This window comes from Ciconia boyciana, chromosome 3, assembly GCF_034638445.1.
Source record: "Ciconia boyciana chromosome 3, ASM3463844v1, whole genome shotgun sequence".
Lineage (NCBI taxonomy): Eukaryota > Metazoa > Chordata > Aves > Ciconiiformes > Ciconiidae > Ciconia > Ciconia boyciana.
In genome coordinates, this window is record NC_132936.1 from 38,955,765 (window position 1) to 38,980,118 (window position 24,354).

General features: G+C 40.1%; 1 protein-coding gene across 9 annotated transcripts in view; it reads right to left on the minus strand.

Annotated features, from left to right (window-relative positions):
• Nucleotides 1–1,427: 1,427 nt before the first annotated feature.
• Nucleotides 1,428–24,354, minus strand: part of IBTK (inhibitor of Bruton tyrosine kinase) — a 63,268-nt gene continuing 40,341 nt past the window's right edge. For 5 of the 9 annotated variants that reach the window (XM_072855368.1, XM_072855365.1, XM_072855362.1 and 2 more), the window contains 6 exons: nt 23,511–23,603; nt 22,182–22,340; nt 14,150–14,302; nt 5,843–5,899; nt 5,608–5,740; nt 1,428–3,161 (listed from right to left, as the gene is read on the minus strand). In XM_072855368.1, coding sequence (XP_072711469.1) covers nt 3,036–3,161; nt 5,608–5,740; nt 5,843–5,899; nt 14,150–14,302; nt 22,182–22,340; nt 23,511–23,603 — 721 coding nt within the window. In that variant the 3' untranslated portion in view covers nt 1,428–3,035. The remainder of the gene's footprint in view (nt 3,162–5,607; nt 5,741–5,842; nt 5,900–14,149; nt 14,303–22,181; nt 22,341–23,510; nt 23,604–24,354) is intronic. The other 4 variants (XM_072855363.1, XM_072855366.1, XM_072855367.1 and 1 more) reach the window with 4 other exon arrangements.

Genomic DNA, 24,354 nt, shown 5'->3' on the forward strand with positions numbered 1-24,354 from the left:
GCAGATAACAGGGTGCTGGGGAGGAAAAAGCATACAAGATGGCAGTGGAACACGTCTTTTGCTAGGCATGGTTTCTCGCAGCTGCTGTATGAAAACCTTCTTCTAGATAGCAATGTGAATGAGAGCCACAAATAGCCATTCAAGACTACATAGCAATTACTACTTTGGACAGATACACTGTTCCACTGCCTACTCACACTACAGATGTAGGCACCCAATGTACCATTGGAATCACCACTGTGAGACTCTAGAAAGATGCTTTTCTAGGAAAGTTTATGCTCTGAGGCTCAGAACTAGCTTGGTTTTCACAGTCACCCTTCTGATCCTGAATCTACAGATCCCGCCTGTAACAATCCTTCCAGAGCATTCATAGAAACATTATCTGCATTGCTCTCATTGCATTTAAGCATTTGCAGACATACGAGTACAGTAAAAACAGAGTTTCAGATTCCACAGTACTGGTCAGCGGTCAGAAAGATTTCTCTATTCCAGTGCACAACTGGCCAGATATGCCAGGTTCCTTCCCTCTTGGCAGTTCTGTGGTTTGCCATAGCTAGAACCTTGACAGGAGGGACTCACCTTTCAGATGCCTCATCAACATCTCACTTGACCAGGGTGAAGTGCATCTGATTTTAGAGAGGGAAGAATTTTCCCTTCAGTTAAACTAACAGGCTCTTCGGGGGAGTTTTACAGACTTTTCTTGGAGTACAATGGGAGGAATCCATTCTGAGATCATTTGATACCTTCATTAACCAGTTTCCCAATACTGCAAAGGTCTTCAAAAAAGAATTGCCATTCTCTGATGGCATCATGGAAGTCAAGGGTTAAGGGTTAAAATTACTTTATTCCAATATAATTTTTTTACCCTTATATTTAGAACAAGATCTAATAATCCAGTAATTTCTTCTGACTTAACTTGTCATTTCATTAGAGCAAGCAATTCTTCAGGCAGGGGAGAGTTCAAATTGCTAAGGGTCTGCAAAACATTATTCCAATAATAGCACAATCAATGAAAATCTCAAGTTGACTACTGTCAAGAGAGCTCGAGGAGTCACTTTCTGTATCATTTTCCTATTGTAAGCATTTAACAAAAAAAAAACCAACCAAAACTGGAGGGAGAGCAGGGACACAAAATCATTTAAAGTCCAAAAACATTTAAAGAAGTTCAGTTCCATAATTTCACCGTAGCAGAAAACTATGGTAGAGCCTTTGTGAATACTTTCATTTTAGAATCTATAACTGAAATTTCCTATTGCCACCTGTAAATGACTTACCAATCGGGGGCAGGGGGATCAGTTAAAATGCATATGGTAGGAAGGTATCATCAAGATTTGTACCACAAGTTATAATGACAGGAGAATGACATTTTAAACAGCATATTCTAATCAATTTTGAAAAAGAAAAAAAAAATCAAAATGCAAATTAGCAACTTTACAATAATTTTATATTTGAGAACAAATTGGGTTCATACCTGGAAAGTCCCACTGCTTTTATAACTATTTCTCACAGTACATAAGCTTTCTTTTAATTCAGGATAGTTTCAGCAGGCCCTAAGGCCCTGCAGTACATCAAGTAAAGCACTTAGTGCAAGTATTCTCATCAGTATAGTGAATAAATCACCAGTGGAATTTAAAATAGAATTAAAAGCTACATCTTCCTTTGCCTGTGTAGCTTCAAAATGCCTACACTTCTTGTTTCATAGACAAAAAAAACCCCAACTTTTAGATTACTCTATAGTTACCTAAAGCGTTGATTATATATAGACAGCACATAAAAGTATACTAACTTTGTGTAAATCAAGATTTTGTGGTTTATTGCATTTGTTTACAATTTTTGTGGGGAATTTTTTGGTGTAGCTTGACCTGAAACCATTAAACATATCTACATAGGTTTTTTCAAGATTCTTTTATCACACAGTGATCAATTCTCTACATTCATTTTCTGTAGCGCTCTCAATTCCAGTTTTCCAGAGTTCGTGAGTATTGACACTACTGAAAAAGTACAAGTTCAAACACACCTATACAAAGACAAACTAGACAGAATATTGCAGATAAGGCTACTGTTTTTTTTCTTTTTTTTTTATACATATATAAATTTGTTTAAACCAGGCACAGAGAACTTTGGAACACACAATACTGAAAGCCACCTATGATAATCTTTGAAGGTTAGGTGTTTGCAAATTCCACAGTCAAGCATTCGTCCCTATAGCTTTAACAATGAATACAGAGATCTTTTATTTCCTCAGCACTTCAAGTGAATTGTACCTTAAACACAGTGGTTCTAAAACTGTACCATATTTACCAGAATAAGACTATAGATGAGCTAATTAAGTGCCACCACATTCTATTCAACTGTGTGCTTTACTTCACAACAGAGCTGACTGCTCAGAGGCCAGTCTCACAACAGTGAAAAAACATGCACAACTGAACTGAGAGCAGGCAATGGCAGGGCACTTAGGTACAGCGTAGAGGTTCATTGTGGAGCATGACAGTAACAAGTACAGGGCGCAACAATCAGAGAACCAGTACTTACACACATAACTTAAGGAAAACTGCATTATCAAACTGTATTTTTACATGAAGTTCAAGCACAAACTTTTTCCAATATTCCCAATTTGCCCAAAAGCTCTGAAGAACATACCCCCCCCAAACTTTAAAGACGTATAATTCTGCACATTCAATTCCACATTAAATCACAAAATAAGCTCTCGCTTTTCAGCCACCTGTGAATTTAACAATAAACCCTCACAATTTAAGATTAGCAAATACATTTCCAATCTACAGCTTCATGTACCATTACTAATAATACGTCTTGTTAAAGAAATTCTCTGAAAACATACATACAATATATACTGTGGGTAAAGGACACAGTGAACACATTATTTCCATTCTCTCTAACAAATACCTAGTGATTATGTGCAGTGTTTTAATGCTGATGTTAAAAATTACATGATTCCTGTTCTTCCAGTCCCGTTTTACTTGTAACAAGAATCAGAACTTCAGAAGTGCACATACATGGACTGTGAAGAATACGAATTAGTGCTTGTTCCACATAGGTGCTGCTATAGGTCCCTGCGGAGCCCTTTCAACAGTCACAAATTCATCAGGGTTGTCAAAAGCTTCATAGTGCATTAATAAATCTTGAATAGCACACTCTTCGATCTGGAAGGAAAAAAGAACATTTATGTCAGTATAAGATCTACCTTTATACCAGTAGCATGGTTATGAACTGGCTTTACTGGTCCTGAATGCACATCTGCTACAGACCTCCTAATCAGGAAGAAGTAGTAGATGAGGCTTTCTTCAGACAACTTGAAGAAACCTCATGTTTGCAGGCCCTGCTCCTCATGGGAAACAAGCCATCCTGATATCTGCTGGAAAGGCAACACAGCAGGGCGCAAGCACTCCAGGAGGTTTGTATTGGTGAAAACTTCATAACACAGATGATTAAGGAGCTGATGAAGGGAGACACTCTGCTGGATCTCATACGTACAAAGGAGGACCGTCCAGGGATGAGAAGGTCGAGGGCAGCCTTGGCTGCAATGACCATGAGACGGTGGAGCTCGGGATCCCGAGAGATGGGAACAAGACAAATAGCAGGATAACAACCTGGGACTTCAGAAGAGAAGTGTATAATCTGTTCAGGGATCTGCTTGGAAAAAATTCATGGGATATGGCCCTGGAAAGAAGAGGGGCCCAGGACAGCTGGTTGATTTTAAGGATCACCTCCTCCAAGCTCAAGAATGGTCCATGCCAGTGAGCAGGAAGCCAAGCAAGAGTGGCAGGAGGCCTGCATGGACAAAGAAAGAGCTCCTGACAAAACACAAACAAAAAGGAAGCATACAAGAGGTGGAAGCAGAGAAAGCTGACCCAGAAGGAAAACAGAGACACTGAGCACACAGGAACAGAATTAGAAAAGTCAAAGCCCATCTGGTGTTGAATCTGGCAAGGGACATGAAGGGCAACAAGAAAGCCTTCTACAGCAGCAAAAAGATGACATGGGCCCACTGCTGAATGACAAAGAACATGGAAAAGGCTAGGGAACTAACAGCCGCCTTCATCTTGGTCTTTAGCGGTAAGATCAGCCTTCAGCAATCCTAGGTCCCTGAGATCAGAGCTGGCCAATACGACTGCAAGCCCACTCTCAAAAAAATCTGTGAAAGGTTGTGGCGAAAAGGGTTGGTTCCTGAGGTCTGGAAGGAAGCAAATGTCATTCCTACCTTCAAGAAGGGCAAGGAGGATCTGGGCAACTACTTACTGGTTACCTTCATCCTGATCCCTAGGAAAGTGGTAGAGCTTAAGTACAGACTAAGAGCTTAAGTGGACAAGCTTACATAGGGACAATACAAATGGACAGCGAGACGGACTGAAAACTGTCTGAACTGGTGATCTCAAAGGGCTGTGATCAGTGGCACAAAGTCCAGCTAGAGGCCAGTCACTAGCACCAATACTGAGACTGAGACTAGGGCCCGTATTGTTTAACATTTTCATTAACTACCCGCATGATGGGACAGAGTGCACCCTCAGCAAGGTTGAAGACAATACAAAATTGGAAGGAGTGGCTGATACAACAGATGGTTGCACTGCCACTCAGAGGGACCCAGACACACTGGAGAAATGGGCTAAGAGGAACCTCATGAAGTTCAAAGGGAAATGCGAGGTCCAGCTCCTGGGAAGAATAAACCCAAGCACCAGTACACACTGGGGTCCGACAGGCTGGAAAGCAGCTTAGCATAAAAGGATCTGGGGTCCTGGTGGACAAGTTGACTATTAGCCAGCAATGTGCTCATGTGGCAAAGAAGGGTGACAGCCTCCTGTGCTCTGAAGGACAGCATTGCCAGCAGACTGAGATAGGTGATCCTTCCCCTCTACTCAGCACTGGCGAGACACATTTGGAGTGCTGGGTCCACTTCTGGACTCCCCAAAACAAGAGAGACATGGACATACTGGAGACAGTCCAGTGAAGGGACACAAAAATGATTAAGAGCTTGGAGCATCTGACATATGAGGAGACACTGAGCACACTGCAGTTGTTTAGCATGGAGAAGAGAAGGCTTAAGGAGATCTTATCGAAGTGTATAATTATCTGATGGGAGAGAATAAAGACAACTGAGCCATGCTATTCTCAGTGGTGCCCAGTGACAGGAGAAGAGGCAATGGGCACAGAATGAAATACAGAAAATTGCATTTAAATATAAAAATCTTTTTTACTGTGAGAGTGGTTAGACACTGGAACAGGTTTCCCAGTGAGGCCATGGAGTCTCCATCCTTGCAGATATTCAAAAGCTGCCCAGGCACAGCTTTGAGCAACCTGCTCTAACTGACCCTGCTCTGAGGGGTTTGGATCAGACAATTTCCAGAGGCTCCTTCCAACCTCAACCATTCTCTAATTCTGTGAATGCATTAATCATGGACTCAGTAGTCAGTTTGACTTTAATATAGGCCTACCTTATCAAACAGCAATGTGAAGTTATTATTACATATTTAATATCATTATGTAAATGATACTAAGTGTGCCAATACATAATTAATCCTAAAAACTGATCTCTGAAACAGCCATTGAAAACTCCTTGTGTTACTTCACAGCTGCAGTAACTCAGCACTTTACCTGGATCAAAGCCAAAGGTTTTTCTCTGCTCCTAATAAGCGCAGCTTCTTGCTGGAGCTCTTCCTCTACAATAGCTGAAAACATGACAGGTGCTATCACAGGAGAGCTAGTTGGTGATGCTGCTAACCAAGGACTGCAAAAAAACCCCAAATGACATTATGAGGCAAAATCAAGAACAAGGTCAGCACAACACACAGAAAACAAGCTCCAGAATCTAAGCCACTGTCAAACTTACTTATGACTCTCCATCTGTGGAGAATCCAGAACATGGTCTTCCAGACCTGGGCTACTTCTAGTGGTGCACATGGAAAAAGGTAGGAAAAGAGAGTGAAAGTCACTGACAGAGCATTCTCCTACATCATACTGTGAAGTACAAATTTACAGTAGGCAATTACAAATGTGTAGTGTTTTTCCAGAAGAAAGGCATTAGGATGTAATGCTGAATTTGTCTTTAAGTGCGATACTGTAACTAGAAGAGACACTGATGCTCATTTCTGACTACCAGAACTTAATGGATTTTCAACTTGGGCATTAATTCTGGCATTTCCTAACATTTGAGCATTTGAACAAAGGCGCTTTAAAAAAAGAAAAAAAAGTATTTTTTAGATGTAAAATAGTCAACTGAGTTATGCACTAACAGCATTGACTATAAATGTTTGCAATTAATATGAAAAGAATATGGCTTCAAGATAAAAAAAAAACAAACTGCCATGTATTCAAATTAAGTGTTTCATGTAAAAGAACCAGTGCTACAATAGCACTAGTAAATTACTTCCTCAAGTGTAAGCCCAGAAATTATGGACTTTCAGTACATATCCTGCAACCACCTCCCACATTCATAAGAACAGCATAAAACTAGAATTAATAGAATGTGGGGAAAAAAATCCTGAAATATCAGTAGAGTTCCCAACAGGAAGATACTTTATTCAGTTGCAAAATGTTAACCTTTCAACAAAAAGAAGTCACATTGGGTATACTGTATGCCTTAAGAGACAAGTACATGTGTCAGAAAAATCCTATATCGGTAGGAAGAGAGGGACCTATTCTCATTATTTAATACCTATCTTTTGCAACTTTTGCAATTTCCAGAACTCTAAAGAAGTGTTACAGCATACTATGAAATGGTAGCAGACTTTTTTGAATTATTCTATGGCATTGTAAAAAACTCTAAGGGTGTTGGTATTTCAATAAATCAGTCTCAATTTTCTTTAAGGCTTTGGTAATCCTCTGTAAGTGGCCACAAACTCTTGGAAAAGAGGAAAAATCTATGGAAAGCTAAAAGAATTCCAGTAACTGCTAAGTTCTCTGCCTGGAATATTTTCCCCAGAACACAATTCCAAGGACAACAAGAACCATGATTCCTATTGCTAAGCAATGAGGGCAAGATCTCAAAAAATGTGAAATGCAACATCCATCATCAAAAATGGCATTTAAATGAACCATGCGCAGCTTTTTGTCACAAAACATAATTTTGCCCACCAAACAGCCAACTACTCAAAGAACAGAATTAACACAAATTTAACTGCTCAGGGAAAAGTATGTATATATCTGCAGCAACAGCTGCCAGGGCATAACACTGGACTTCAAAATAAGCTTTCTACAGTGTCACTCCCTTGAATCAAACCCAACAGATACACCTTCTGCCAGGTCATATTGCTTCTGTGTTTCCACCAGGAAAGACAGTTCATTTTAGTCAAGATGATCCTTGCCCTCCATTTTCAGTAGTGGTGATCATATCAGACACTGACAGGACAGCCAGTGGTACACAGCGTAGAGAGGAAACCAAAAAGGTCTGGTACTCTCCAAACTGGACATTTCCAGATAACCACTATTCCAGAGCTTTGAAAGAACTGACATATGAAACAACCGCTCCATAGCAAGAGTGGTCAAATCTGCTGTACCATTCTCCAGATTGAGTATCTATAAAGCTACAGTTCCTTTATTTTTACCTCATTAATATGCAATGCTTTTTCCATAGCTGTTGAAGAATAGTTAAAAATGGAAAAAAGGTAGAAAATTAGTATTTCATAAATTGATTTTCTGTTTCATCTTTGGTAAAAGAAAACCAATGGCAGGTTAGAGAATCCTATTTTATTTAAGAAAGGTATTGGGTCATGCCAGATAAGTGTGATAAACGAATATAGGAATTCTGTAAGACATTGAGTCAAGTGCCACATAACCATTTATTTTTTTTAAACAAGTTTCTCAAACCTCTCCTACCTAGCTAATTCCTTACTCACTTTACAGCTGGGTTAATCATTATTTTAAAGAATAAGTTAACTAAAATAAATATAACTAAGTTAATGTTGGTGGACACAATAAGCAGCAAAGCTCAAACCAGTAGACAATATTAAGAGATTCTATTAATTTAGCAAAGGATAAAAATGAACAGTATGACTGTGGAATAAAGCAATGGGAAAGGAAATTCAGAAGTACAAAACAAAAGACTGTGTGAAGTGAAGGCTGTAGTAGCTATAAGCTGTGAGTTTTTCAGCTTGAAGAGAAAAAGGATAATCCAGGGTGTACTGATCATGATAACGAATCAGAAGTATGCGGTTGGGAAAAAAACAAAGTTGTTTCCATTTGAAACAAATACTTTTGCCAACTTATACCACACTGGACAAAGCTTATTTGGACGATCTTTCAGTTTTGGTCTCTTAGGTTCAAGGAAGAGTAATCTAAACTGTCATAGATGCAGAGAAGAATAACTGATATTGAGTCTTCCACTGATCATCTTCTGAGAGAAGACTAAAAATTATCTCTAACCTTGCAAAGGAAAGAACAAGAGAGAATGACTACACTTCATATAGACAGTATCTGGACTGAGTGCTGATATACAAGGACAGCCTCCTCCAAACACAAAATCAGATTATTTCAATGTTCCTTAAGTCAAGCAAGCATGGCAGAAGGTTGGCAGGAATGAACAGGCAACCTACATGGACTTCAAATTCAAAAAGGACACATATAAACAGTGGAAGCAGGGACAGTCTACACCAGAGGAAAACAGAAATATTACTTCTGTGTGTAGGGACAGAGTTGTAAGAGCCAATGCTCAGCTGGAGCTGAAACAACTGAGAGATGTGCAGGACAAAAGGAAGGGCTTCTATATTAGCAAGAAAAAAACCAAACCAACCAACCCTGATGACTAGAAAAAGCTAAATGTTATACCCATTTTCAAGGAGGAGGATATGGGGAAGTACAGACTGATTACTCTCACCTCAATTCTGGAGAAGGTTGTGGAGCAAGTCCTTCTGGAAGTAATTTCTGAGCACATGTGGGACAAGAAGATGACTGGGAACAACCAGCATGGATTTATGACACAAGCAAATTGTGTCTGACCAACCTGATTGCCTTCTGTGATAGAATGACAGGCTCTGCAGACAACCAGAGAGCAGTGGATGTCATATTCTTTGGCTTCAGCAAGGCCTTTGACATGTTCTGTTATCATATTTACACTCAGCCTGAAAAATATGGACTGAGTAAATGGACTAAAAAATGGGTGAAAAATGGGCTGGACTGAAGGGCTTCAGGGGTTGTGGATTCGCTGTACAAAGTCCAACTGGAAACCAAGTACTAGTGGTGGTCCTCAGGGACTGATACTGGGACCAATCCTGTTTAGCGTCTTTGGTAGAACAGAGCGCACTCTCAGCAAGGCCACAGATGAACGTGGAGAGGGTGGGGAGGATGCAGCAGTCCACATTCTGGATGCCAGGCTGCCATTCAGAAGGCCCTCAAGAGGCTGGACAAATGGGCAACTGAGAACTCATGAATTTCGAAGGCATGTGCAAAGTCCTGTATTTGGAAGAGAACAGCCGCACGCAGCAGTACAGACCAGGGGCTGCCTGGCTAGAAAGCAGCTCTGCAGAGAAGGACCTGCAGTCCCAGCTGGCAGCAAGTCAAAGATGAATTGGGACATGCCCTTGCAGCAAAGGCAGCCAACTGCATAGTGGGCTGTACTAGCAAGAGTGTAGCCAGGCAGTCAAAGGAAGTCATTCTTCCCCTCTATGCTGTATTAGTCTACATACAGAAGATCATACCTAGTTTTGGGCTCCTCAATACAAGAGGGATGCTGTCAGGCTGGAACAAGTCCAGTGGAGGGCCACCAAGATTAGGGGCTGGAGCACACGACAGGAAGAACTGTGTTTTGTTAATCCTAAAAGAAGGTGGCAAAGGGGACATCTCACTGCTGTCTTCAACTACCTAACTGGAGGCTAGAGAAAAGATGCAGCAAGAATCTTCTTAGAGGTGCATAGTGATAGAATAAGAGGTAACATACACAACCTGCAAAACAGGAAATCCCAGTCAGATATAAGGAAAAAAAAAATCCCACTATGGGGACAATCATACACTGGAACGTGTTGCCCAGAAAGGTTGGGGTATCTTCATACTTGGAAGCTGTCACAACTCCACTGGACCAGGCCCTGAACAACGTGATCTAGTTTGACATATTTTGAGCCAGGAGGCTGAACTAGAGAATCTAAATTATTCTAGGATTTCAACAGCAGGGGACTACTTTTTAGCTGAAGTCTAGATAAATCAGCTTCCAGCTTTTACTGCACTTAAAGATAATAACATAAAAAAAAGCAGGAAAGAACCAGAGAAAAGGAAGGAAAGAGAAGAGGAGATGAAGGCAGTTTTTTGCTTGCTGGTTTGTTTAATTAAGAGCATGTTTGTACAACTTATTAAATGCCTTTATTCAGGTGTAATTTCTCAACTTTATCTCTTTTTCCACCTGTTTTAATAATGCTCACCTTCCTGCACATTTAACAGTAACCAACACCTATCCAGCCCATTTGACAGCTATGCTCTTCTTCCCACTCACAATCCAAAGAACTCACAGCACTACTATAAATTAATCAAAGTAGATTGTTATACTTAACAAACCAGTTTCAGTACAGATAAAAAGCTCTTTCCAGAGTAAGACTTCTCAACAAACAAACAAACCAAAAAACCCAAACAACAACCAAAAAAACCACAACAGAAACTTCCAAAAACTGGAATTAATAGTTCCAGTGTCACAGCACACTCTAGTGATCAATTAAAAGCTAAGTTTAAATACCCATGTCATCTCTCTCAATTTAAATGTGGCTTTAAAATGTAGGAAGCAGTTCAGATATTTTGAATCTGTTTGTACATACGTACATCTGTGTTTCTTGCTAGCAAGACACTCAGTCCAGATATTAAATCAACTGCAGATATTTCAACATGCTAGATTAATTCCTCAGCTGGCATCAAAATAACTAGGAGAAATGGAACAGACGGGAAACGGAAAGCTAGCATATACAAAAAAATGGAAAAAAAGCCTCAAAAATATAGAACTTGGAAACCTGGAAGTCTTGAAAATTAAAGACTGATGCAGAGACATAAGTGGTTCTGCATGGAAACAAACCAGCCAAGTATCATCAGTACTGAACCAACCTGATTAAGTCAGTTGGCTGAACTTGCCATGACTCCTGCACAGCCACCAAGATGTCCCAGCACTCAGCTCCCCACTGTTTCCTGCGGATTTTTTCATTTGAAGCCAGTTCAGGTCCAGTGCCTCCCTGATTTAATGACTGCTCTCCGAAAAGGGACACAAAGCCTGGTCTCCTGCAGAACCTCTTGTGTTTTGCTGTACCATTTGAGTCATGTACTACTTATTAGCTCATTATTAGCCATGCCAGAACTAGGCCATTCCCACGCGAAGCCACAAAGACTTGTTTCCACTAAGACTCTTCACTGCTCCCTGGAGTAACACAGTGAAGACAACCCAGGCTGCCACAACAAAGTTAAGTCATGTCAGGCCTATGTTTTTAGCTTGGACCATGAGCTACACATGCACAGCTGCACAGCATAACTCCCAAGACTGAGCTGTCCCTGGAAACAATGCCGCCACATCCACACAGTCAAGCTTTTGGGCTGATCTGCCTCTGGACTGAATCTAATTCACATCTCCACATTCATGACATGGTTCATCTATAGAAAATTTCTGGGTTGCATAAATTGGAAGGTGACAGTATATGGAAGAATGTTTATGCAACCACCAAAACCCCCTCATCCAGAGACTTAAGAAAATTGTCAGTTTAATTACTGCACAGTTTATCCAAAGAAAAAAGACAAAGCAGGAACAGTAGCCATGCAAGTATCTTCAGAGTCCCATCAGTGAGTCTGACATCAACAGATGAGGATTATTTATGCTCTACGCACGTGCAATTTCCTTTCCTTAAAAAGGAAGAGGTAAGGGTGTGGATAATTAATCTTCACAGAAACAGCCTTTGAGTGCCACAGGCAAAAATCAGAGCCTACTGTGACAGGTACTGTACAGTCAAAGAATAAAATTACCTCAAACTAGAAACTCAACTCCTAACTTTCAGATGGATGAACTAGTCACCTAGGCTCTTTATACCTAATAGAGAGAAATAAGCATCTTCAGACACAATTCAAAACAACCTGAAATAGCTCTGGAAGTGCCATCTTTTCCAACTCATTATAGTCAATCTAGTCATCTAGGCTCCCACTAGCTTAATGTATCATTTTCTGACAGCTAACGTATTAGGCCTGGATTGAGCTCAAATAATCCACTTTGAGAGCGTGCAGACTGGCCAGACTGCACAGACTAGACAAAGAATGCAAAAGGAAAAGAAATGACTTTATGAAGATCACAGAGTAGGTGTGACAAAGCTAATAATAATAATAATCCAGTGCAAATTCCCTTATCACCAGCCCTTGCCATCTCCCATATGACAAAAAACTTTATTATTTTGCTAGCAACAAAATTAATTATACCTGTTTTTCTGCAGATTTGTGCTTTGTGTCCCTACATCTCCACTCACCCCAGTAACTTCAGCTTTATCCCTCTGTTCCTGAAGAATGCCCACCTGTCACACACACTCTCCAAATCCCTCCTACCTCTCTCCTCTAACACCATCCCACACACAATGTTGCTATATTTCTACCCTCATTTTGTTCTTTATCTACCAATAGGACACATACTGCTTCTGTCCTAGGGAAACACTGGTTTCTATACAAGCTGAGCAAACAAGAGGGAGGCCCAGCAGAACATTCTTTTCCTTATGGAGGGGACAGTTTTTGAAGGAGCATGGAACAGGAGTTCATGAGAAAAAGGAGTTCATAAGAAAAAGGGGGGTAATGGGTGTCAGGGCTCCCTGTGCACCAGCAGGCTCTGCAAACTCTTCTCCCTCAGCACAGCTGTGTAAACTTGAGTCAGGCTGCTATGAACAGAGGTTAGTTGTAAGGAAGAGCTTAAAGAGGGGCTCCCCCTCTTTACTCAGGAGCTGCATTTAAGCTCAGTCCCTCAGTCTTAGGCCTTTCTTGAGCTACGCTGCAGCTATGCCCAAGCCCAGCCTTGCTGTTCCTGACCCTGACTTGACTTGCAGGTTGGACCTCAACCCTGCCTCATCCCAACGGACCTGTCTCCACTCACTGACTGTGGCTCACCCTGGTTTCTGCCATGGAGCCTGCCCTGCTCACCTCACTCCGGCACAGTGGGGCTGTGCCCTTGCCAGGGAGGCCACCATCCGGCCAGTCCTGCTGTCACCCTTGGCTCCCCTACAACCGTGGGGCAGCTGGCCTGCACTGCTTCCAGACGGTGGGTGGGAAAGTCTGTAAGATTTTCAGGTCCTCTGTCTCATAAATATATTTGAAATGTATAGCATTCAAAGTTACTGATGATAGGGGGAAGAGATGCAGGTGAGTGGGCAACTCAGTCATGCAGACCTTCAGGAATAAGGCTGAGATTTCTTTCCTCAGCTTAGACAGTTATTTTAACCCAGAGTTTTTATTGGAGGTAGCAAGAGAATGCGTGGCTAAAACAATTTGACCAAAGAGCGATATTGTCTAATAACTAGACATATAATTCACATGCACCTCAGAAGAAGTTATTTTTGTCCTTAGAATTGTAGTTCCCCAGTAATTATAATACACGGACAAAACCAATGCATCAATATTACAGTAATCCCTCTTAATCCATGAAAAATTGCACCTAAACAATTAAGTCATCTTATAAGAAAACTCAGATCAGGAAATGCCAAAATTGTGTTTGAATAAACTGATTTTATTCATTCAGCGGTGACACAGAAATACTCCTAAGCAAACTCTGTTTCATGCATGGCGTATCTGAATGCTAAAGAATATCTAATTTCTACAGAAGTTAGAAAATATAGGTTTATCATTTTTATACATACCTACATATACAAATGCACACACACAGACACGTATTTTGTTTGGAGCCTGAAGTGTTTGTGTCCATATATATATATATACACACAGACACACATGTGTCCATATATACGGAGGACACAAACACTTTGAAACTCAAACAAAATATTAGCAGTGGCATTAAATTGCTTCAGTATTTAAGCTTCCTATTCATAAGAGTATTCTGTTCATAAATCCTATTAACAGAATCATTAAAAGAATGCTTACAGGAATTTTTTTTTTTTTTTAACGACAATTTTATCCTTTCTTATTTTAGCAGAATTTAAACAGGTTATTGTGGTTCTTGTATAATGGTTGATCAATTAGGAGAAGACTGCTCTCTTACCTTATGGTGTTTTGGACTGATGAATCCTCAGTTCCTTTATATCCAGATCTTTTGCTACCAGTACCAGGTAAATTATTCGCACTTACACATTTTTCTTCTTCCATTACAAGATCACGGAATGACTTTGGCAAAGTAGAATGTAACGAAGATGACCTTTAAAAAAAAAAAACAAAAAAACCCAAAAAACACCACAAAAAAACCCCCTCCTTTTATGCTTGCATTTTCCAAGACTTCATATTGTTCCATGATTCAGATAGCAAAGAGTTCTATAGCAAAGTTCTATTCAGATAGCAAAGTTTTCAGTTACTAAAAATAAAAATACAATATTACTTTTGTATTTTTGTATCTCACCATTATGCCTGCTAGACCCCATTCACTAAAATAAGTCACTTTGGGTATCCAAATAGGTAAATATCAGAAAGTAAATACCTATGAGAACAGAACAAGCCAGTAGTATGGAAATTTCATTAGAAGGGAAAAAAAAAAAAAACAAAACCAAAACCCAAAAACCACCCCTCCATCTATTCCCCCCCCCAATCCATCCTCTTAAAAAGTAATTTTATTTTCATAGACACCTTGTCTTAGACAAGCTGTACCTTTTCTAACAGTATTATTCCTTGAAAAGTATTCTCATAAATCACACAATGCTCTAGTACATTCATTCTAGTACTGTTAGTTTACCACCGTGAAAGTCAAGTATAGCTGATCTTCTTTCCCCAAGATACTGAATGAGTTACTCATACCTGCTGGAAGCTCTATAAATCACTTAATCCACAGTGAAATTCATATACTTGCCCAAGTATAACGTGCACTGTTACTGAACTAGAGCCTGCATATTATCTTTCAAAAATAAACCAGTATGAAAATACAGCAATTTAGTATCATAGCTACTCTGAACACTTTCTGATCCAAAAGCCTTTTTATTTACAGAATTCAAGGCAGTTACCATTAGTCTTTCCCTTACCCATCAAGACTTTGGAATTAATTCTTCATACATTTGCTTACATTTAACTTTACTAAGCATAGCAGTCCCACCCATTGTCAAATGCACAAAATACATGTTGGAAGAACAGCTTTGCTCATTATCTACTCACAGAAATAAGAGATTAATTCTAAACACTACTGAAGTAAAACAAGCTTTCTATACAATGCTAATTGTTTGTGCAGCTACCATAAGAAGGGAACCATTTGAAGCCAAAGACTTTCAAACTACGTCTATGTGGTATATAATTTAAGATAACAAACATGAGGAAATTAAAACATTGCAACATTGTATCTGAAATCTTACAACAAAAGCATCTGAAAGTTATATATAATGTCTGAACCCTATACTAAACCAGTCAGGCTTAAGTTTGGGGGTTTTTTTTGTTGTTGTTGGGTTTTTTGTTTGTTTGTTTGTTTGTTTTTTAATATGGCATGAGCAGTGCAGAAGGCATAGAAAGCAGAATGGGAACCTCCAGATGCAGGGGCTCAGAGTCATTTTGCACATCCTCTATTCCTACCACCAGCTGGCACACAGGAGTCTGGGCAAGTGTTTAACCAGAACTTCCCCAAACTTACTATACCGAGTAAGCAAAAGGTTCCCTTGGGATCTGCTGTCACAGAAGCTTCTTCTGCTACTAACAATTTAAGTAGCCTACCCATTTTCATGAAAACTGTACTGCAATCAGATCCACTTGCAACACAGCACACCCCCCCCAAAAAAAACCAAAACACCCCCCCCCAAAAAAAAAACCCAACCCTGCATCATTCTCAGCTTGTGAGCCTATCCAAAACAATTGCCGGTGCCTTAAAATGGTTCGGCTTAAACTGGTACAAATTTTCCTAACAGTAACAACCCTAAATTTCAGCTTGTCCTGCCTCATATATTGTCATTTCTACCTAATTTGTAGCATAAAAACTAATTTATACATATTTTTTAAAAAAGTGGAATATGACTAAGTTTCTCTAAGCTGTAGCTGCAAAACATCAAAGCATGAAGTTCCAAAACAGCTGTTGATGTTTCAGTATAAGCTGGAATACTAACAAACTGACGACCTAGACATTAAAATACACAATTGTTAATTCTCAAGAGAGACTTCAAATTTCTTTATGCCTTCACTCTTGAAAAGCCATAGGCTCTCCTGAGCTTAAAAAAAAAAAACAACAAACCAAACAAACAGCACCCCCCCCGGCCCCCCCCCAATCAAAGTAGGTTTGGAGAACTAATAAAGTTAACACCTAGCTTCTTGCATGACATACTCTCAAAGTATTACTACTGTGATTTTTCTCCCCCTCCCTTCTAATTTCCACTTTTCTTCAAAGGAGGAAACATAGGTTCAGTCCCCCAAAAAACTATGAAACTGGAGGCTTCTTTTGGTGCAAAAGGTAGGACATTGCGTATGATAGACTCTGTCTTTTAGTCAACCAAAAAAGAGCCAGAAGGTCCCACACCCTTCTGGCAAGTGTGCTCAGTGCGCATCCAAGATGAATATCTTATTTCATTGGAACACAAGTTCTAGGGCTTTGACTATACTGCATGCGTGGAAAGCTCAATCCATTGCCAAATCCACTCTAATAGTCCATTGTGAATTTACAGAATATAACTTTGCAAATATAATATTAGAGCAGATGAGTAACACCATTCTACCTTACATACAAAAATACTTTGAACAACTAGCAGGAGCAATCAAATAATTGATGGCTTGCCTAAAGCAGCTTAAAGTTTATTCAACAAATGCTCTCTTCCAGCAGCTAGGCGTAATTTTAAATATTCATATACCTCCCACTGGTTCTTTGATTGAACTCTTGAGCTACCGGCATTTTCCAGATCAGCAGCCAGAGGAACGCTGCAGAGGAACGTACAGAATCATGTGTGGTGACCACATGAGCGTTAGGCTAGATTCCATCCTCCTGAAGTATACCCTGGCCTTTCCACTTGAGATGGTTTGTGTAACACAGTAGAGCCCAGCTACTTTCAAAAACTGTTTAATCAGAACCTTAAGAGCACAATATATTTTCTGGAGACAGTTATCTAAGCATATTCAAAAATCAGTCCATACTTACTTTTTAAATGCAAGGAACAGTTCATAGGCAGTTGGTAGCTTAAAATTAAATAACACTCAATAGGTAAAGAATTATCTATCAGAGAGTAGATGAATAGCATGAATAGTCAAACTATTCAGATGTCAGATCAAGGAAGTTATGCTCTGTATTTTTATATGCCTTTTATCAGAGCTTCTCTTAGTATCTTACTTCCTGTATTAAGAAGTACATCATTTAACTAGAGGCATCTAGCTTAAGTCAATCAGTACAAATACTTTAAAAGAGTCATTTATCTTACACTGAAAAATAGGACTTCAGGAGCAAAAAAAAAACCCAACCCTTCTGAAGAAGCCCAGATAACTAGATAAGCTACACAATGTCCTCCAACACCTACTTCAGTCTTCGTTGTACCTAAAAGTTGTGTATGGAGGGGAGAAGGGAAAGACCAGGCTGGAGAAAGACAGACGCTTTATACAAACATCCTCCTGCGGAGGAGTTCTCATAGCCCCTTCCCTTGATATCCAAAGTCTGCCAGAGACAATTGTATAAAACCGCAGCTTGAAAATGGCTAGTAAAACAAAAAAGGAAATTAACTTATGATATTTAAGATGACTGGTTGAAAATACTCACGAAATGCCTACACCAGTGACCACTGACATCAGCCCACCCCACGGCATAGCAGGTATGGGGAAGTTCCTTTGAAGACTCCAGAGAAAACCCACTTGTGACCACTGATCACAGAAATGCCCCTGACTTTGCTGGGTGCCTGAGGAAAAGGATTGACTCATGCAGGCCCCGGTCTACCTCATTAGCAGCATCCCTGGCCAGCTGCAGCTGTCCTCTCACATCAGCACGGACACCCGAGTGACCCACTGGGTAGTGCACAAGAGCATGGCTTCCCTGGTGCTGCCACACTGAGTCACTAATGGGTAGAAAGATGGTGGGTTTGTAACAACGCATAAATTAGCGTGTGAATGAGCCAGTGTGATTTGTGTATGTAAGGCTGTGTACATCATCACTGTAGATGTTAGGTTACATATTGTTTATGCATAATTATAGCATTAGTAGTAAGACTAAAAATAGTAGATGGAATATTTTTTTTTAATGTAATAAAGGATAGCATAACTCAGTGTTTCCTGTGTTGGTCACCATCTGATTCAACCGTCAGTCTCTCCCAGCAAATTTTAAGCCTCAGAGCTATAATCGCCTGTGACACTTCCATTAGCTAAGTCAAATAACTAAATTGCTGCTTGAGCTGCAGCATCACCTGTGTAAAGCAGGTAGTGTGTTCTTTGGAGCATCTGAGAGGATCAGTGTTAAGGATTCTGAAATTCATCCACTTATTAGAATTCAGAAGACAAATCTTGCAAACCTTGTGTCTCCTATTGTGAAGGCCCCAATTACAGTTCAGAGGTCAGGTAGAGTTTGAACCCTTAGGTGCAAAGCAACTCATTCTATTTCCTCTTGAAGACAAAAATTGTGGGCTTTGCCCAATGTTATATTAGAATAACTTTGGGAGCTAGAAGAGTAAATGAGACCCTACATTTTGGTATTAGGTGTACATGGTTGAAAATAAATTGAGAAGACAGATATTTAAGTCCTGCTTGTATATATCAAAACAAAAGAATTCAATCTTTTCTTAGATTCACTTGAAATATTGTGTGCTGGATATTTTTAAAATCTCAGGCAGTTAATTTTTGTAAATAACTACTGTAGTAACATACCTCTATAGCTTGTAAGCTGGACCGTAGAAATACATAGCATATAACTATTTTTTTTAGTTGTAATCAACCCATGATATACAGATGCCTACAGAGAAGGATTTCTTGTCCCTACTTTCACTGACCCGTGGAGGAATCCCAGCCATCACTGTCAGAATCACTACTTGAAGGACATGTCATGCCACACTACCTTGAATTCACCAAACAACTGCCCATTTCAGATCAGACTGACATGATCCTTGACAAGCCCTGTAAAATACTGAAGCCCTTTAACCTTAAGGCTGAATGTACTGCATGGTGTCCACTAGAGAAGCAAAGCTTGTTCTGGTGTCATAACTGGAAGTAGAATACCATTTTAGAATCAATTATTATCTGATTTATAATGCATGATTTTGGGATGATTACAACATACTCTCACAGTTCTTCCCATACGTTATTGATAAATATTTTGAACACCAGCTCTATTTTACCATTGGTATGTTCTGGGATATTACTGTTATTACTATGATAATAGTGGGTCTTAAACTAAGTAGGTCTTAAACTAAGATAATAGCATGCCAACAGACCTATGTGGAATCTCAAATCTAAAGGCACTTCAAACTCAAGGTGCTGATCATAACAGCATCCATCCAAAAAAGAAAGATGAGGTAACAACTACATGAAATGTAGTACAAAAGCAAGCAGTTCTAGATATTACCCTAAACCTTTTGACACAGAACGCCTCTCAGGAAGCAACTACTGCCAGGAAGCAGCCTACATTTTCCTCAGCCAGCTAGTGATGTGATTTTTTTTTCTCTCCATACACTCATTAAATAGCTAACAGGCTACATGTCTGGTTTGAACTTACAGGAGCATAGCAGAAAGGCAAAGATTCCAGCAGATGCTTACTACTCTTATTTCTGAAAGGAGCAACCAACTCATATAAAGGACCAAAGGAAAGAGAGCCAAAGACACAAGAGGGAGATGGCTCTAATTGTGGAAAAATAAACCCATCCTTTGAAAGACAGACTCCTATTTTACTTTGAAATCTATCCAATACAAAAGGAAAACTACTACAATAGCATTTAAAACAGCTAGATTGTCTAAAAAAGACTTCATTTAAAAGAGAGCAACTGTGGTGGGTATACAGCAAGCTTTGTTCCCACTGAGGCACAATCAGGTAAGCTCTAGAGAGAGGAGACTGACTCACCATTCTTCTAGGGTACCAGTACAGAAGCAAGCTGCAATAAAAGTCTAGAACTTCTTGAACAGGGAAAGGGGGAGAACTGCCCAACATTTACCTCAAGTTAAGAGCATGCACATAGGTATTTATTCTGTAGTAATTAAACACATCAAATTTACATAGCTGGCAACTTTTACAGTTATGCCTTTATGCTTTCATCCAATACCAACTGTAAACATGATGAACAAAGCATGAATTGGGCTAGCACCTCATTACATTCATTGTTGTAAACCTAGTTGTATTGGGTTTGTGTGGCAAGGTTTTGGTAGCAGGGGGGCTACAGAGGTGGCTTCTGTGAAAAGCTGCTAGAAGCTTCCCCTATGTCCGATAGAGCCAATGCCATATGGCTCCAAGACAGACCCGCCGCTGGCCAAGGCCGAGCCCATCAGTGACCGTGGTAGCACCTCTGGGATAACACATTTAAGAAGGGGGAGAAACAATCTGCACAACTGCAGCCAGAGAGAGGAGTGAGAATATGTGAGAGAAACAACTCTGCAGACACCAAGGTCAGTGAAGGAGGGGGATGAGGTGCTCCAGGCACCGGAGCAGAGATTCCCCTGCAGCCCATGGTGAAGACCATGGTGAGGCAGGCTGTTCCCCTGCAGCCCATGGAGGTCCACAGTGGACCAGATATCTACCTGCAGCCTGTGGAGGGTAACAGGGGAGCAGATATTCACCTGCAGCCCATGGAAGAACCCCACGCTGGAGCAGGTGGATGCCCAAAGGAGCTGTGACCCCATGGGAAGCCTGCACTGAAGCAGGCTCCTGGCAGGACCTGTGGACGCATGGGGACAGAGAAGCCCATGCTGGAGCAGGTTTGCTGGCAGGACTTGTGACTCCATGGGGGACCCACACTGGAGCAGTCTCCTCCTGAAGGACTGCACCCTGTGGAAAGGACCCACGCTAGAGCAGTTCGTGCAGAACTGCAGCCCGTGGGAGGGACTCACGTTGGAGAAGTTTGTGGAGGACTGTCTCCTGTGGGAGGGACCCCATGCTGGAGCAAGGGAAGAGTGTGAGGAGTCCTCCCCCTGAGGAAGAAGAAGTGGCAGACACAACATGTGATGAACCGACTGCAACCCCCATTCCCTGTCCCCCTGTGCCCCTGGGGGAGAGGAGATAGAGAACTCAGGAGTAAAGTTAAACCCAGGAAGAAAAGGGGGTGGGTGGGGAAGGTGTTTTAAGATTTACTTTTTATTTTCTCATTACCTTAATCTGATTTGATTGGTAATAAATTAAATTTTTTGCCAAGTCAAGTCTGTTTTGCCTGTGACAGTAATTGGTGAGTGATCTCTCCCTGTGCTTATCTCGACCCAGGAGCCTTTTATTATATTTTCTCTCCCCTGTCCAGCTGAGGAGGGAGTGATAGAGCAGCTTTGGTGTGCACCTGGCATCCAGCCAGGGTCAACCCAGCACACTAGTTCATTAAACAGATTATAACCATTTTTCTATTCAATACACTGATATTAACTTGAACATTTAAATTTTGTGTAATTAGCATTAACAGTCATTTTAAACCCATTATACATCTTTCCACCATAAGAATTCTAGGAGCATCCGTCACTCCCTCCAGCTCCTAGACACCTACATAACTTTGTTATTTGTTATTTTGGTTTATTTTTACTCTATCCAAAGTCATTCTAGCCCTTTCCCCCAGGAAGAGCTAAGATTTTTCTTTATGTTTTTGACAGAGAAGAAACAGCATACATAATGGTTTTCAATAATCTCTTCCGGACTAAGTTTCAGAGCTTGTGCTCCACCTTCTTTTTCCATGCTTCACTTTGATACCATCTGCAAATACCACATCACACACAGGCAAGAACCAGATGGGATGCAGTCTTCTGACTCACTATAGCAAAATTTCAAAGAACTGTTAAACTGCAACCACTGCATTTCCCTGCCCCCTTTGAATTTCTAAATTACTACCAAATGTAGATACAAATAGGTCAATGCTAGTCTTTTTAATGAACAGAACCTAGGCCATTTTTATTTAAGAAATGCTTCTAAGAGACTATTCAATGTAAAAACCCTCCAAAGAAAAAGAAGTTATATTTGATTTATAACATACCATGCATTCCCTAGTTTTGCAACTTTCGTAGGTGGGGGTGGTGTGGTTACTAGTGTAGTAGGCTCTGTGCTGCTAGTTACTGATCCATTATCTTTTGCTGCCAGGGCAATCATTTTCCTTTGCTTCTGAGAAAGCTTGATTCCATGAGACGCCATTCTGCTGTGAATTGATATCGCAAAGAGAGAAATTGTAAGAACAGTGTCCTTTGAGAAGACTCACCTTTAATCTTGCAAATTAAACTGAGAAATACTTCTTTCCTAGACCAAAATACTTTGTCTAGAGTGCCAAAAGGGGAGTATAGGTGGGGGGAGGGGTTGGATAGCTGGGGAGCAAAAGGAGGATCAATGAATATCAAGAGTGACAGAAAGCAAAGCATCATAAAACTATTCTTCACATGGATGTCTACAAATGAAAACATGCAGAGTAGGAATCAAGTCTCCAAAAGAGATGGACTACCACCAGATGAAGACTATTTTCTGATTTTGTGACTTCTGTGAGACTCTCAGAAGCTTAGCTCCCTTAAACCAAAAATATTCACGCATAAGAAACATATACAACAGCATATAGCCATTTTTTCTATTTGTAATAATTTGTTTTCTAAGTTATTTGGATTCTTCAGTCTTGGCTGTTTTGTTCACAGCTTCTCAATCTACCTAGCCAGCAACCCTTTACTAGGCTCCAGGACTACTGTCCTAGCTCTCCTTTACAAGAATGCCACACTTCAAAGGCCATGAAAGTCATCTCCAGTTCTCTTCCATACGTCGCCAGTTAAGAAACACTAGGTTTAATCCACTGCCTCCTGAAAAAGTACATTTATCTCCCTGTGTCTTTGGGATGCTTCTCCAAGCAAGAAACACTCTTGCTTCTGTCAGAGGAAGAATTGTCAATATCAACACATGGGTGCTGGGGGAGGTCAGAGAATGCGAGACAAGAAACAAACTTCAGGATCAGTTACAGTACTGGTCCACAAGTAATTTCCAAAGTGCTAGGGACAAGAATTAATTATTTTTGGTTGGAAATAGGAAAGTTCAGCAGAGCAGGCCACTGATTTAAGATACTAGTTTACTAGCTCTTTCTTTCACATTTCAACAGCTAAGACATGCTTTTGCAGCAGTTGACCAAACACAACTAAAGTAAAATAAAGGGATAAATTTTGTATGCTCACAGAAAAACACCATAATGAACTGAAGTAAACAAAGCCATTCAAAAACAAATAGGACAACTTTTCTCCTGCTTTTTTTAAACTCTGAACTGCCTGAACCACTAAGTAAATTCATAATAGCCTGGTCTATCACACTTTTCTTTTATAGATTTTGGTTTTTTACCAACCTTGAATTTGCCTTTGGCATGGTTCCACATTTCTGCATACTTTCTTCAATTTCCATGATGGTTCTTAGATCCATAGCAGGAGGGCTGGCAGGGCTAAACGAAAAATAAAAAGTTACCTTACAAAGCATTCATTTTTACTTACATTCCACAGTTCCAGCCTTCACTGAAATCCTCTAAATCATACATAAGATTGGTAACCGGATGTATAATTTATGTGTGTTTCCTCAATTATGGCAAACCTCAAATAGAATGTTTCTGACAAAACTTTTATAAATATATACATATTTAAGAGCACACTATAAAAATACTTTCAAGACTCATTACACTATGAAACAAAAAGATGTGAGCTATGATTACTTTAAAAAAAATTAGATACCTAAATCCAGGATACTTATTTAGTAGTCAACTGCTCATGCTAAGTATTAGAGAGGCATTGCTCACAGCTCTTTCATGAAGGCTGAATGATCTTTCTTTGAAGAACAAGATTAAAATTATTTCACATGGCCAACAGAACATTATTTGCAAAGTTAGAGCTCTGTACAAACACCAGTAACATTCTCAAACTTCAGGAATGAGTTTCTTTTTCATAAATGACCTAATTTTAAACTTCCACAGAAATTAACGTGAATTAAATCCAGACATTTCCAAGCCTCACATAAAACTAGAAATTAAAACCTGTGTACTTAAAGGCATTTGTAAACTAAGCTGTGTTACAACTAGATTCAAGGACAGACTTTGAAATAAAATAAAAGCAGCACTCCCTCGGTCTCTCCCTACATAAACCCAAGTGCCATAGACTAACTAGTGAATTAACCACTGGGACGTCACACCAAACCCTGTCATC